This window comes from Hyaena hyaena, unplaced genomic scaffold (assembly GCF_003009895.1).
Source record: "Hyaena hyaena isolate Hyena2069 unplaced genomic scaffold, ASM300989v1 scaffold_729, whole genome shotgun sequence".
In the NCBI taxonomy this organism is placed as follows: Eukaryota; Metazoa; Chordata; class Mammalia; order Carnivora; family Hyaenidae; genus Hyaena; species Hyaena hyaena.
Window position 1 is genome coordinate 378,151 of NW_024081361.1, and position 16,030 is coordinate 394,180.

General features: G+C 48.1%; 1 protein-coding gene and 1 long non-coding RNA gene across 4 annotated transcripts in view; one reads left to right on the top strand and one right to left on the bottom strand.

The window, feature by feature from the left end:
• NRP2 (neuropilin 2) overlaps nucleotides 1-16,030 on the top strand; it is a 117,394-nt gene that overhangs the window by 41,524 nt on the left and 59,840 nt on the right. For all 3 annotated transcript variants that reach the window (XM_039218007.1, XM_039218009.1, XM_039218008.1), the window contains exons 4-7: nucleotides 190-420; nucleotides 1,817-1,972; nucleotides 3,644-3,813; nucleotides 5,659-5,814. In XM_039218007.1, the coding sequence (XP_039073938.1) occupies nucleotides 190-420; nucleotides 1,817-1,972; nucleotides 3,644-3,813; nucleotides 5,659-5,814 (713 nt within the window). The remainder of the gene's footprint in view (nucleotides 1-189; nucleotides 421-1,816; nucleotides 1,973-3,643; nucleotides 3,814-5,658; nucleotides 5,815-16,030) is intronic.
• Nucleotides 416-3,627, bottom strand: LOC120220820. The gene is made up of 3 exons (XR_005525666.1): nucleotides 3,306-3,627; nucleotides 2,780-2,934; nucleotides 416-469 (listed from the first exon to the last, which is right to left on the bottom strand). It is a non-coding gene; the product is annotated as an uncharacterized LOC120220820 (long non-coding RNA).

Below are 16,030 nucleotides of genomic sequence, written 5' to 3' on the forward strand. Positions count from 1 at the left end.
AGTCTGACTTAAAGGCTTGAGATGTGGGTGTGAAGACTATGTTGCTTCAAGGGCCTCTCCAGTGAAAACAAAAGCCTCCTGAGTAGGGGGATTGGGGCTCAAACATGTAAACAACCCATGTGACAGAGGCAGGAGAGAAAGGCATTTTCTTCTCCTTTCTTAATGCTTACAGTTCTCTTTGACATACAGGCTCCGAAGACTGTTCAAAAAACTTCACAAGCCCCAATGGGACCATCGAATCCCCTGGGTTTCCCGAGAAGTACCCACACAACTTGGACTGTACCTTTACCATCCTGGCCAAACCCAAGATGGAGATAATCCTGCAGTTTCTGACCTTTGACCTGGAGCACGACCCTTTGCAGGTGGGCGAAGGAGACTGCAAATACGACTGGCTGGACATCTGGGATGGCATTCCGCATGGTAAGTAATGTCGCTATCATGAGCCACTTCTCAGGAGCTTCGTCTTCGCCTGTGAATTGTTTTAGTAACAATAAAACAAAAGAGAGAGAACAAAGACTTCAGAGTTCCTTAGGGTTTGTGTACGACCCATGATGACTTTCTCTTCTTATTCTTCACCAAGAATGATTTCAGAGAAATTTCAGGAAGGCAGTTTCCTTTCTTGGAGATATTTCTTTGGAGAAGGGTAGGAGGAAACTGAGTAGATACTCGAATGAGGATGAGAAAACCTATCGGTAATGCTCTTTTCTGCCCCGAGTTGTCAGGATGTCCACAGAAAATGACTCAGTGACCACCCTCTATGCCCAAATAGGATGCTAGAGCCAGACTGACTAGGTTTGAATCCTGGCTCTGCTCTGAGTAGGTCTGCAACCCTGGGCAGGTCACTTAAACTCTGTCTCTTATGTGTATAAGTAAACCGTTTTCATCACCATTATTATTACTATGGTTTTACTGTTATTAAACAGTCACAGATACCAAAAAGGTGAATCACTCAAGGCCCAGAGGAACCAGTGCTTCTTGGGTGGAGGCCAACCTAGGCCTTGAGTAGAGTCAGTATCAGAAGAAACCAGTCGTTCATTTTTGTAGTCAGTATTCACCATAATGGAGACGTGATGACTAAGCAGTTTCATTTCCTTAGAAAATCATAGGACTTAGTCAAAAAACTCGGGTTTGAGTCCCAGCTGTGTTATTTCCTAGCCGTATGAACATGGAAGTCATGTGACCTCTCTGAACCTCAATTTATTCTTCTGTAGAACAGGAAGCTTTCTGTAGAAATGATAGCTTTCTGGCCCATCCCTGAACAGAGCGAGAGAATAGAATGAGGCCAGGTCAGGGAAGGTACAGTTGACCTTTGAACAATACTTGGACTGCCTATGCAGTTGAAAATCCACATATGACTCTGATTCTCCCAAAACTTAACTGCCAGTAGCCTACTGTTGACGGGAAGCCTTACCAACAACATAAACAGTCAGTTAACACACATTTTGTATATTATGTATGGTGTATACAGTATTCTTACAATAAAGGAAGCTAGAGAAAAACAAAATGTTATTAAGAAAGTCATAAGAAAAAGAAAATATATTTACAGTACTGTACCATATTTATCCAAAAAAATCCATGTATAAGTAGATCCACACACTTTAAGCTCGTGTTGTTCAAGGGTCAACTGTACTTTTTAATGTTCAGGAAAAATACTACACATTGTTCTTAAGATGTATTTTTGGTCATTCTTTGATGTCAAGGCATACCCAAAGAATGCTCTATGGAGTGACTTGTGATTGTGGCAAGGGTAAATGTATTGAAAATGGAGTAGTTTGACCTTCCGTTTCTACTGACTTGTCTTTGTTTGAATGTCCAGTTGGCCCCCTGATTGGCAAGTACTGTGGGACCAAAACACCCTCTGAACTCCGTTCGTCGACGGGAATCCTCTCTCTGACCTTTCACACAGACATGGCGGTAGCCAGGGATGGCTTCTCTGCACGCTACTACCTGGTCCATCAAGAGCCACCAGACAGTGAGTTGGCCAGTTGGGAACCTCTGTCCCATCCTTCAGTCCAGGGCTGTGAGGATGTATAATGAAGAAAGGCTGGCCTCTGGGGGAGCAGGAGAGAGAAACCCTCCAGAATTTATAGTAGCATCTGAGGTCAGGGAACAGGGGCTCTATCTTCTTGCTAGGCAGAGATTAATGAAAATAGAACAGATGTCAACTGAGTATTCATTTCTTTAAAAGTAAGAATGTGTACCAAGAGTTAGTTATTCCCAGAGTAAGTCTCAGAACCATCTATGAATGAAAGGGAGATTAGTTAGGATATCTATCTAGAGTCCCCCACCCTGTGCTAACATTTTTTGAGTCAGTGGCTATTTTTCTGTCTCTCTAAGTCTCAGTGGCCATTGTCAGAAAACTAAGCAATGTTTACACCTCTCTCATATGAATATATATATTTTACTTTAAACATCTCTGGCCCCGGGTAGAGCTTCTCTCACTAGACTGGTACATGCATGCACTTTCCCTTCATGCTTCCAATATACACAGCTCCCGAGCTTCTCCTATGTGCCAGGTGCCATGCAAACAAAGCATAAAGTGCGGCTCTGGTCCCGGCTACCCGGGAAAACCCCAACCCGGCTGTGAGTCTCCTGCCTCCACCCACATTGACTCTGAACTCCCGCATCTTCAGATCAGCTCCTCTAGCACGTGCTTCACATGTGCTACCATTTCCACTTAGAAACCAAATGATAACGTTAAGTACTAAAGAAATAGTTGAAGGCCGCTTGGAGCTGGGGACATGATGCCATGGTTGTAGACAGCTTACTGCATGCTTACCTATGCACATGGCAGCCTGGCCTGCTGGAAAGGTGACGGGTTTTGTTCTGGGTTTTGCTTTTGTGCTCCTTCAAAAAGCCCATGAAGATTGAGTGACAGGAAAACAGTACTGCAAATTGCACCAAGCTCCGCAATTGGCCGGTTCAGTCACAGAGCTAGAGAATGGATTTGATACCTGGAAAAAGTGCTGGTCTTTCTCAGACACATGCGCACACAAATATTGACCAGTGCCTGTGGTATCCATGGGAAGGACAGCGATTGAGCTAATGGCGCATGGCCAGAGTAAGTAACTTCTGGTTCCATTTGCCCAACAAGTGGCTCAGCGGAAGGGAGTGACACACATGTGCTCATGGAGAGGTGTCCCAAAGACAGGTATTTACTGCTTTGCAATGTCTGTCTTCTGCCAGAACTCGAGACAGTTGAGTGAAAGAAAGAAACAAAAGTGCCTCCTGGGTGTTTATTAATAAAGCAAGCTTCCCACAAGGTATCAGCCCACCCAGATCCCCACGAGTCTCACACGTTTTACCTGCATTTCCGTAATGGTGCATCTGCTGTCTGAGCATCCATAGCCTGCAGCACCAACAGTTCTTGTCCTTTAGATTGTACTTTTAATTTGTATGATGATTCTTATTTACCCACAGCCTGACTTCTTTTAGGTCCAACTTGGTGTCTTTCACACCCAGAGGGGTTACCAGTGTCTGTGACTTGGCAGGGTTGTGGTTTAAAATGTGAGTGTATAATGAGGCCTTTGAGATGAGGGAGTTCCTGCAAGGACCTGCCCCTAGAAGGGAGCAACATTGTGAGGGTCCCGGGGGTTTGAGGTTGAGAGACCTAACTCTGCCCTTGACCATCTCCACCCCCTAGACTTCCAGTGCAATGTGCCTCTGGGAATGGAATCGGGCCGGATTGCGAACGAACAGATCAGTGCCTCCTCTACCTACTCTGATGGAAGGTGGACAGCTCAGCAAAGCCGGCTCCATGGTGACGACAATGGCTGGACACCCAACTTGGATTCCAGCAAGGAATATCTCCAGGTACTTAGATACCATAGGGAGTGCAGAGTGCACGTGTATCGTGGACAAGAGAGGTGGCTCCTCAGCTGGTGCGGACAGAGGACACAAAGAAAATAAAGACAGCATCCGCGAGAACCTCATTCATCCATCCATCCAAAAACACATGGGCCAGGCACGATCAGACTTAGCCTGGCATTGTGCTAACTGCTGGGATAAAATGACAAGTAGGATGGACACTGCCGCTGCCCTTGTGACAATTAGCAGGCCTTGGAGAAGTTGTTTGGCTTGGGTGCTATTTGCTTCTCAGTAGAGATAATCCATGGAACATTCTATAAACACTTCCAGATCTTCCTCATTCTTGGCACCGGGAGGCATCAGAGACTTGGTAGGGGGAGGGCGTCTTCCTAAGGGCAGACTCGAGTCGCTAGCTGAGCATGGCAGCTTCTCATGATCTTTGCTATTTGGAGGGAGCCCTGCCAGGAAGGTTTTGCACATAGCTATCAGGAGAACACATGGGGAAATGTCACTACCGGGAACGAAACTCTAGTTGCCCAGATGCTCTGCAGCATCTTTTCAGACTATTGTTTGCCTTCCTTCTGAATAAGACTTGCAGTTGATGCCGAATAATTCCCCCTAAAACCACAGACTGGTCCAGCTCCCATCCCCCGGGGAAGAACAGCTGCTGGGTCCATGCTAGAGCAATGACTGCTTTTATGACACACACCAGACAGCCTTGTGACCCGTTGACAAGCCTGTCCTAGTTCTGATGTGACACAATGACCTCTGTTCTGAGAAGGATGTTGCAGAACAGACAACAGGAAAGGGAGAAGCACCACTTAGAAACTTCCAGGGAGTTCACAGAGGTTCTAACAGCACAATCCTAAAGCCATTTTGTATCTCTCCTCTGCCTCTCCAAAAACCCTTCTAATCCTGCAAAGCTTCCAGAATGCTCTCCTGTATAATCAACGTTCCATTGATTTTACTCCTTATTTTTGGTCCCCAATCATAAACTTCTCGTATTGCTATCCAGCTGTTTATCATACACATATACAGCTCTGCATACATCTTCCAAATTGCTTACTATGCTGAGCAGATAGTAAGTAGCCAATATATGCTTCCTGAATCAAATTTTACCAGTGAGTGCTGGCTAACTTTTGATCACACGGAGGTTGCCATTAAGAAACACTATGGCCAGCAAAGGAATGACACCGAGCAATTTCCAAATGGGTTTGGTGTTGTGGGGAGAAAGGTGCCTCAGAGTGTTGGCCATCTTCCTCATCGAGCAAAAGGTCAGGACTTGGTGCATAAGCCTAATTGCTTGGGCAGACTCTGCATGCTCTTTGACCCTTTAGTGACCTGAGTGACTAAATACACAATGGATTGAGGGACTGAGGGGAAGGACTGCGGGAACTGAGCGAGGCAGCCCTGAGCTGAGATGCTGCAGCTAGGGCATCATAAGTGAATTGGATGGGACTGGACTGGACTGGAGTGGGGTGGAGCGGAGTGGATTTAGCCATTGTTCCTTAGAATAGCATCTGCTTTCGCTACATAAGGCAGGCTGTAGTTTAGTAAGAAGGGGTCATGGTTCTAGATGTGCAAGGATCCTTTTAAGATAAACTGAATACTGTCTATTCAGATTTGCAAAGAAGAGAAAAAAAAGAAAAATAATCAAGTTACAATTTCAAAGGGGTCCAATCAAGTGTCAAGTAAGTTGAGTTGAACCATCTAGTTCACACTGATTCTGAGTGAATCGCAGACATGACTTGTAAGCTGAGTATTACATTTGTGTCCTTTGAAGAAAAAGCAAGGTGATGCCCTCCTGTTCAGGAGCTGCAACCCCCTTATTCCTCCTCTGCCTTTCCTCAGGTGGACTTGCGCTTTCTAACCATGCTTACAGCCATTGCCACGCAAGGCGCGATTTCCAGGGAAACCCAGAATGGCTACTATGTCAAATCGTACAAGCTGGAAGTCAGCACTAATGGTGAAGATTGGATGGTGTACCGGCATGGCAAAAACCACAAGGTAAAACCCATATCCCCACCTCGAAGGCACGCGGGGGTGGTGCAGGAGGCTTGGGACAAGAGGAGCTTCAAGTTGACCCCAAAGGGGGGAGGGGGGCTTGTTCCGTGAGGCTCAAATAATTGATGGAGGCACGGGAGGCGGTGGCCCTGAAAATATTCTTTCTTATGCTAAAGCGATTGGAAAACACAGTTTCTCCAACAGCCTGGCTGCTGTTACATGTTGCACAGCAGAGAGAGAGAGCAGGCAAGCTTGCGGAGTGCTCTCTGACTGCAAATGAAGGAGAAAATGTGTTCCCAGTCCGTGCCTCCCTATACAGGACTCATTGAGCATTTATGGCCCGAGTCCCTTCCACATGCTGGGTTAACAATCACAAAACCACATGAAACTGTAGTTCAGGAGTTACCGAGGTCTGGAAATGAAAGGGCACAAATCCTGAGAGGGAATCACAATGTCCCGAAGAAGAAAGAGAACAATAAATAATGAGGAGAAATTCAGTTTGTCAGGGATGGGATCTGAACTGGCAATCATGCTTGGCAGCAAGGCATTGAATTCGCTCAGCTGGTGCCTTCAATGTCTGTGGCCCCCGGAGGTGTGTCCATGTGGGTGACGTGGGGTTTTTGTTGTTCACATGGATGCATGTCTGGCGCTCCACTTACTTAAGACACATGGCATTCTGGCGGTGAGCGGGCCTGTGGCCGGCGCTGGCGATACGCCGGTTAGAAGGTGCGCTCCGCGTATGATGGCTTATTGGAAGTGGCTGGTGGTCTTGCTGGGCAGGGGGAGAACGCTGTCATGCATTGGCTCCCAGCTTTGGGAGGAGAGTGCCTGTCCTTGCCTGAATGGACGTGGGGACAGGCAAAGAGACCGTCCTCTTTAGAGCTACAGATCCCCTGCCTGTCGAGTTGTGAATGATTAAAATGGGACACGTGGGACCAAACCTAGAGAGCCAAAGATCTTTTCCAAACACAGCCTCCTCGGCTCCTACCATTGCCTCGAGGCTGCTGGTCCCCGCTGGTGCGACCGGAAACCTTGAACCGAGAAAATGCCGAACTATAATGTCGGCACTGATTTGCTCGGGAAATGTGAGTTTTTAAAGCAGTGGATTTTTTTTATTATTAAAATCGCCATAGTAACATGGCACCATTCATCTGAAAATCACGACTTCTAGATATTACCAGGTGTCTCTCTCTCTCCCCCCTCTCTCTCTCTCTCTCTCTGTCTCTCACACACACACACACACACACACACACACACACACACACACACTTTCCTCATTTCATGAATAGAGAAAGTGAGGTATTTAATTGAAAGACCTAGACCAGGTCTGGTTTCTCGCTGACTTTGTTTATTTCAGTTGCAAATATCACTTGGAAATGGCAAGCCGGAGTTAGCATTGGATGCTGGGAGCATGGGCTGAGTCCTCACCCCAACCTAGTCTTTTCCCTGCCTTCTCTCCCCACCCACCCTGTTCAGGAAGAAATTGATAGAACCTAGAAGCTGCGCCAGGCAGGCGAAGGCCAGTGCTGAGTCGGAGTGGGTCCTGGGGGAGAAAGAGGAGCTTCACCTGACGGCTTCCCCGGCCAGGCGCAGTGACTAAGCAGTGCTGGCCAGAGGGATACTGTAGCAGAAGCTGGTTTTAAAAGCACGCAGATGGACTGGGATGCTATTTAAAACACTATTTGTAGGAAATCTGCTTTTGGAAATACCTTAGCACTGCACATTTTGACAGAACACTGTCCTCCCTGGCTTTATCCCTGGTATTCATTCTGCAGGGAAGCTATTCCTGAGAATTGAATTTAGCTTTCTGGGCTCCTTTGGAATCATTCTCAACTTTTTCATATTGGATGCATTATTCTCTCTCTCTCTTTGTCTCTCTCACTTTCTCCTCTCGCCCTTGGCTAAATTTTCTTGCCCAGGAGCCAAGGGGTAATTTCATTTTCATTTTGTTGTTGTTGTTTGGCTTTTTAGTGAATCAGTCCTGCCCACATAAAAGTGCTGGGGCAGAGGAAAAGCCCCTTCTCTCCCGATTAGATAATTCATTCTCTGGCTACCTAGAAGGAGGCTGGAGAACGGAAAGCCTGCCAATTAGGTGTCACCCCTGCCCCACACTCCCTTGCCCCACTGCAGGTGTGGTGGGAGATGAGGGAGACCAGCCCGCCCTCTCCCCCAGGGGTGATCTCTGCTGCTCTGTCATTAGCAGGTCTATCGCCCAGATGTCTGTATTTAATGTGCAGATTCTGCGCCGCTCACGGAGCGTCAGCGCAGCTCTCTGGGCTGTTCAGGTTGAAATAGTTGAGTGAACCATGCCAAATAGATTTGTCAAGTCTGCTGCAGTTTGATTCGATGCCATGAAGAGGAGGCGGGTGAGGAGGGGCGTCGGGGGCAAATGGGGGGAGAGGCTTCGTCTAGGCCGATCGTTAGTGCTGAGTTTCTCTTTGTAGCCGCTGGATGATGGGCGCCGTGCCAGGCCAACGGGCCCTGGGTGGTGGGCTCGAGAGCACAGTTCCGACAGCAGAACCCGTGAGCAAAGCATAGCAGGGGTGAGGGCAGCAGCCTGCTCCGCTCCATGGTGCTGAGGGAGGCTTTGCAGACACAGGCCTGAGCACGCGGTATGAAGAGGCGATGGTGACGTTGGGGGCAGAAATGTGGGAACTTGGTTTCCACTCCCTGGACACTGTCAGCACCAATGCAGTGTGCTGAAGACCAGGGAATTGGGGAAATCGGAGGAAAACAAGATTAATGAGTGCTGGAGGGGGTAGGGGGTGGCCGTGCTATTTCCTTGTGAAACACTGTTTACAATTTGGACCCAGGCTGGGCTGAGGCAAGGCGTGGGCCTGTGGGGGAACGACTTCCTTCTCTTGGCCACGAAGTGAGGAAGACGAAGGAGCTCTTTCTAGCCTCCTGCAGCCTGTGAGCAGCCTCTTCTTTGTCTCTTTCCATCCAGTAGGTCATGATGAGGTTGCCTATGAGGGAGGCATTTCTCTATTGTGGGGGGGAGGGGGGGGAATTGCAAGCATCCTGGCAAAACACAGCCCCCTTACGCAAGCCACATGTACAACACATCCCCAAATCCTTATCCAATTACATATGCCATAAATATGGAACCTATGATTTTCCTATAGGGTGGGCCCTCCTTATGCATATTTATGGTGTAACCACAAGGCAGAGAGCTTGTCCGCCTGATGGAGCCCATATCCAGCCCATGTGCTCCCTTAGATTATACAAATTTCTTCAGAGATATTTCTTCAGAAACCACAAGTAGAAAACTACAGCTTTTGGTTTCACCAGCTATATTAATAACACCCCAAACATAGATGTAGTGTTGTAAGTACAGTATCAGAAGGTTCGTGTATGTGTCTATAATTAAAGGCACAATTACGTACACTAAGACCAAGAGAGGGGCATGGAGAAAGATGGGAGTAGCTGGAGGCTCGAGGTCGTGGCCAGGCCCCCACTTACCTCTGACTTGCTGGTTCTGTGAGTGCACACTGGAGGGAGTGAGACCAAGACTGGTGTCAGGACAGGGGGACAGAGGACAGTGCCCTAATATGTCTAAGCCAAAGCCCTTGTCTTCCTTTCTCCCTTATTTGGCAAGCGTGGGCATCTCCTGTTGACATAGCCCTGGTTACCTTGCTCTTAGTCACAATGCTGCTGGCTTTTCTGATGTACTTGGAAGAAATCTGGGCTCAAAGAGAGAGTCTGTGGGGGTGCTAAATATATCTTGATGGCCAGATTGAGGATGGGAGGGTGAGGGACAGGGATGAGGTCCAAGCATTTTCAGAATTACCCTGTAATGAGTGGCAGGAATGCACGAAGCCCATCACATGAATGCAATCGCGGCTGCCAACGGGATCAGAGAACCTTCAGGCACCACTTCATTTGCTACGGAATGTAATGCTGTTTCAAAGACTGGAATGGAAACTCTTAGAGTAATTTGCCCCAGGGACGTGGGAAACCATGGAGTCCCCATGAAAGTCACCTAGTCACAGGGCTTGGATCTCCAGGAAGGTGTTCCCAGCGATCTGATCTAGGCCTTGACATCATCTTGGATCCAGAGGGAAACTGGCTTCCTAGATGTTCAGTCTAAGGGTCAAGAGGCGTACGTATTCCTGGAGAGCCTCCATTACTGTGGAGATCCGAACCTGTGCTCCCGCCGTGTGGCTCAGCACGGCAGGCTCCTGGAGTTACATCCCAGAATGGGCTACGTCGTGGAATCCCGAGGATGGAAAGCTGAGAGCGGTTGCTTTGTGTTTGATTCGGCCCTACGCCTTCAAGACACACGAACGCCTCACTTCAAAAGTTCTCGGTCCTGTATTTATTTTCTAGATTAAAACAAATCGCTTTGAAAGCCACTTGAGAATTTAAAACCGTCTGTGAAATTACCGGAGACTTAAGAGGAGAGAGAGTGGTGTCCTAAAACCAAACCCCCCGCATCTGTCAGTGAACAGAACCACGTGGCAACTATTTTCAGATACCCTTAGATGATGCATTGTGTGACCTTGGAAATTTCTCTGAATGCCCCGTGCCTCAGTGTTTCCGCCTGCCCAGGTGGAATGGAGCCGCAGCTGCTGTCGGCAGAGCACCTTGGGATTGGTAGATGGAAGGCTCTCTGCACACAGAATTAATATATTAGGTCCACAGATCTCTTCTTGAGATCTTCTTGAGCAGAAGCAAGTTATCAATTTAAAAAGTAACAAGACCCCATGGGATATTTATCTGCGTCTTTTAAAATCGTAGGTCTGGAAGGGACCTGACAAGTCATCTGGGCCTCTGCCTGCATCTGATGGGCCCTGCACTGGTGCTGCCCCCGACGAACACGAGCCTCCTCGGCTTCACTCCTCTGTGAGGGATGCAGTTGTTCCCCCAATTAATAATGTGTAATTTTCAAAAAAATACTTTTTTTTTTTACCTCCTGTTGGATGACTAGCTTCCCCTTATCCTTTTCATTGTAGATTTGTTTATTGTGCATAAGATGACGACAGTGACTCAAGCTGTCAGCTGGTAATGGGCCCCAGACTTCAGAAGTCATGCATACAGTTGTCCTGTTGAGCCGGGGTTGTGTGCATTCCGAGAAGGGCCGATGTCCTTTTGAAATTCACGTCCCCCAGTTTCTCTGCTCCCCTCGGTTATAACAGAGAAGAATCCAGGGCCCTGGTAATTAAGTTTGTCCCTTACGCATTTGCCATGAGATGAGCTCAGACCTTTAGCCTCTCCACTTAGGAAGCCCAAGGGAAAATGTCATTACACATAAGCTTGGAACCTTTTCTCTATTGGGCTCCTGTGGCTGGCTTCACCCAACTCCCATGGGTGCTGAATTATCTCTGGGAGCTGAGGCAAGCCTCCCTGGCGCTTGTGCTGCTCCCTGCCAAATTCCCGATGCTTTCCATCTCACTGCTGCGCAGAGGCCAACAGGACAGAGCAAGCGAGCAGGGCTTATAAAAGGAGTAGTCATTTTGCTTGGGCTGGAAAAACCCAGCGTCTCTAGATGAGCATTGGCGTGAACACCTCATCTGCTAGGTTGCCGGGTTCTTTGCCTTCACCATTCCCTGCTCGGAGATGTGCTCAGATCGCACTGGAACAGGAAGGCGGTTGGCAGATAGGCTCGGGACCGTGACGCCTCATACCCTTTTGTGCTCTCTCCTGCCCCCCTACAAGTTAAAGGTGCCGTCTCAAAAAATGTGACCGTGTGTGAATGTCTGTGATTCTCTCCCGACCTTTCCAGGAGGACACTGGCCATTCCCTTCCGTTGCTCTGATGCTGCGCTCTCCTCCACACCATCTCTCCCCCAGCCCCAAATCCCTGAACTGCCCTCCCCTCCTCTTCTCCCTGGTGCTTTCCTGTCTCCAGCCCCGAAACCCTAATCCTGTTAGTATGCTATGTTCCAGGGCTCAGCGTCTCGATGGGGGTAACATAATCCTGCAGTAAATCTAACGGGGACCCGCTAGGCACACACAGATGGGATGCGCAGTCCCACCCACCTCCACCCTCACCCTCAGGAAGAAACCGGCCTCCCCCGCCCTCCACCCCATGACACGTTCCTGCTCCTCTGTCTCCTCCTTTGCATCAGCAGAACTGCTTGATGACAAAAACAGCCCTAAGTAAAGGAGCAGGAGACAGGAGGGCATCATGGTCAAAAATGAGCATTTGGTGGTTAAGGAATTTTCTCCGCCCTGCCCCCCTTCTTCCACTCCCTGAAAGTCTCCCCCGCTTCTCTCTCATATCTGTATATGTATACACATATATATGAGACGCATCCCTTCTGACTCTGTCTGGCTGAGTTCCCACATCCACTAGAATGAAAGCAGCTTTAAAAAAATTTTTTTATAGTCTTTAAGGAGGAGTTTTAAAAGAGAACTGTCAAGGCCATGATTTACAAAAAGGAAAAAAAAAAAGCGTCCATTGCCTTAACATCATTCTCCCCGAGTACAACCGTGCCCCTACCCTGCCCCCCACCCCTCGCTTGTTCAGTGCAACAGATTCATTCAACAGGATGGTGTTCGTTGATTGACAGTTTATTTTTATGTGTAGACCCGGTGGCTGGTTTTAGAGAAGATGCCAGGGAAGGAGGCGGGGGACAGAAGACAGGCATTTGGTTCTGCGACAAGGATGAGTCTGCTCAGTTGTTGCGGAGAGAAATTTCTAACGTGTGCCACTGGTCCCCCAGTCCCTGCCCTCCGTTCATGCCACCTCTTTTCTGCCTGCTTCGTTCTCCTCCTCCTTAAGTGTCCGTGCCAAGTAGACTGAAAAGGAGAACTTTGGAAGCAATGAAACATTTATTAGCAGAGAGAAATATTTATTAAAAAAAAAGGAAGAAGAAGAACATCTCCCGCACAATTTCTACCTCAGGGCTCCAGCACTGCGTTGCCTTTGAAAAATTGCCTGCTTTCTTTGCAGTCCCTGGAGCTGGCCACGTTCAGATATTTACAGCAAAATGGGAATAAACTGTAGGTCATAGCATAGGTAACGAAGAGAAAGGCGTGTGCAGACTGAATCCCAAAGCCCTACTCGGGTGGAAGGCAGTGCACGTAACGGGAGCCTGCGTGTGTGGACTGAAGGGCCCGCCTGCTTGAGGAAGGGCAGACAGCCGTCTGACACCGCGAGCCTGCATCCTGTCTCTCTGCCAAGGAACTCAAAGACTGTGGTGGACGTGGAGTGGCCACGCCATCCCGGGCCCCTGGGCGATGACGGCGGAGATGGGTGGTGTGTCGGAGAGGGTCGTGGGTCTGGCAGGAAACACCCCTGCCCGGAGAGGCCTCCACTTGGCTCGCACTCCACTTGTTCTCTGCTCTGCTAAAGTAGCCGCATACTCTTAAAAGAAGACTTAAGGACAGGGCAGCAGGGAGAGGTGGCTGTAACAAGAAATGGGGTGAAAACTAGAGAAAAGATGACCTCAAAACCATCAGGGATGCCTTCTGGCTAAATGTTTCTTAGGTCACATATATTATTTTCTTTTATTTTACGTACTAGTAGAGCCCATGCCTTAGGAGCTCATAGGTGTGGTCAAAACATGCTGGTTTTCTTTTCCTGGTCGGGGTGTAGAAAGTAACCACACTGGGATGTTGGGTAGCAGCCATGTTAATTGGCAGGTGCCTCCCACCCCCCCAGAGGTGCAAATCAGAGACTTTTTCAAGTGCTACTGGTTCTCACTGAAGGTAAACCAACGGTCCCAAGAATCAATGGGAAAGTGTTGGCTTATGTTCAGAATTCAGCAAGGCACCAAATGGATTATCCAAACCACTTTGTTCCCTGAATTCCTTTTTAAACTTGGTTTACAGAGATGCACTTAAAGAAATCTAGGCGTTCAACATACACACACACACACATACATATCATTTAATAATTACATCAGTCAATGCCATCCTTACCTCTTAAAAAACAAAAAACTAGGGACGCCTTGAACACACTTCTGGTTTTCTTTTGGATGGGAAAGCAACCCTATTAGCGTTTTTCTTTTTTAACAAAAATGTATACCATCTGTGACAGCCAGCTTTTAAAACAGATGTTATGACGTGTTATCATCACATTTTGATGATCTGGGTGTCTTATGCTTATCTGGGTGTGTACCATACACTGATGATCTACTGAGTCTTCTCAGTATGATGGACACCTTACTGTCAAGTTATGGCCTCGAACTAGGACGTGAGAGTCAATGGCGCTCAGAACTTGAACCTGGCCCATTGAACAGAGACCCATTTGTTACTTTCGATGTCACTTTCACTGTAACATCTGTCCTGGGTGCCGTGCGGGCATTGGAGCCAGCAGGGAGGGCTGGTGGACTTTCGTGTTTACCTGCAAGCCTGTTATGGACTTTATTTTCCTGAAGGAGAAACCGGGGTATCTAAGGATTATTGATTTGCCTATCGTGATTCAGTGAGTCGGCGGGGAGTAGGGAATAAAACCAATTTCCTGGCATCATTTCCCATGCACACAACCCCTTACCTTGCAGCGCCTAGACTAGATGCCAAGAATCCATCTCAGAGAATTTGATCAGAAAACATATGAAGGGTGATTCTGAAACCACAGAAGCATTGAGAAAGTCATAAAGATGTATAATATATGATAGCATTTACCAGCTATAAATAGGAAGATGCGGGGAGAAAAATAGAGACCTTGTAAATCCATTGGGTCAGGAGAAATAGAAACTGCTTAATATTTCATTAAAAATGGATTTTCATAAATTGCACTTGGATATCTTTGGGTGAAAGACGATATGGAAGGACTAAGGTGTTGTTATTCATTACTTTTCATTATTAATAATTTGAACTGTTATTGAGCGAAAACATCAACAAGGTATACCCTCCCTCTGAGCGAGGCACTCACCGTGTGTTTTGGGCACTATGTGAAGGGTATTAAAACCCACAGCACTCATCCACCGAAGCACACGGGCTGTAAGGGACAATGGACAACTAAAATGCCTTGTTAGAGAGTGGACGCTTGCTGGGGCAGTTGTAGGTGGAAACTCTTACGCAGAAAGCCTTAGAGTCTAGGAGCCAGGAAAGGCCTTCCAAATCAACTCATTCAATAGAGAAGGAAGTTGAGGCCTGGGGGAGGTAGAGATAATTGCCTCCTCTGTGTGTCCTGGCTCCTGCTTCAGAGGCGTTTTGGGGATTATTTTCCCCACTCCGCCACACCCAGAGTGTGAGGCGTATCCCGAGTTTAATCACATAAGGTGGTATTCCTTCAGCAAAGGGTCGAGAGAGCAGGGGCAGATCTGAGCACAAGGTCAAGGGCAAACAGGAAACCAAGAAGAAGCTATGCTCAGAAACTCAAAGGATAATTTGAGGCCACATTGAATGAGGCTTCATGTGGTTCCAGGCAGGGGCAGGAGCAGAGTGAGCAAAACAGAATTAGAATGGAGCTGAGTCGGAGCAGCCCGCTAGGTGGCCTCCGCAGAGAAACCATGTGCCCGTCCCCCCTCCAACGGGTGCCACCGGAGGCAGAGACCCAGGGGGTTCACCCAGAGTCTGGGACCTCATGCGTCTGTGGGAAGACCAACCCCCTTGCCAGACCGGCTCACTCGCGTGTGGCGTGGCCATGCCCACGTGCAGCCACCCTCACGCACATACCAACCGCCCAAAGGCAATCCAACGACACAGTCATTTCCTTCCTGAGCGGGAGGGAGGAAAAGGTTTCTCACTGTTGTCTGCCAAGGCTGAGAAATGAAGGGGTCAGATAAGATAAAATTGGATATTAAAAACACATAAGACGTGCTGTGTTTCTAAACGGTAACAGCGTGGTGTGTATGTTGTGGATTAGCAGCTGTGTTAAAGTTCAAATCCACTCAACGCTCTAGTTCTGTATTCACATGACAAACCAAGCTCCCCTCCCCATATGAATTCCTCAGCATCTCCGGATGGAAGCCACACACAGTAACCGTCACCATCCCCATCCTCAGGGAGCGGGCTGGTGGTGGCCCCTCACTGCTCCCAGAACCCTCACCAAATAAGCAAAGTGCTGCATTTGCTTCTGCCCTGCCAAAGCAAAACAAAAAAAAAACAAACAAACGGGAGCCTCTGCCTCGTGCTGAATTCTAGGAGAACTGATTAATCTCATTCTCTTGGATCCAGTTCCTCCATTCCTTTCTCAGAGCTACAGAGTCCTTTAGAAGCACCCAAGAAGCCATGGACTGGGCATGGCCAGGCCAGAGCTGTCCTGTGCCCTGTCTCCTTTTCTGGTCATCCCTCTCCAAGATTAAGATTACAGAGGCTTGAGTACC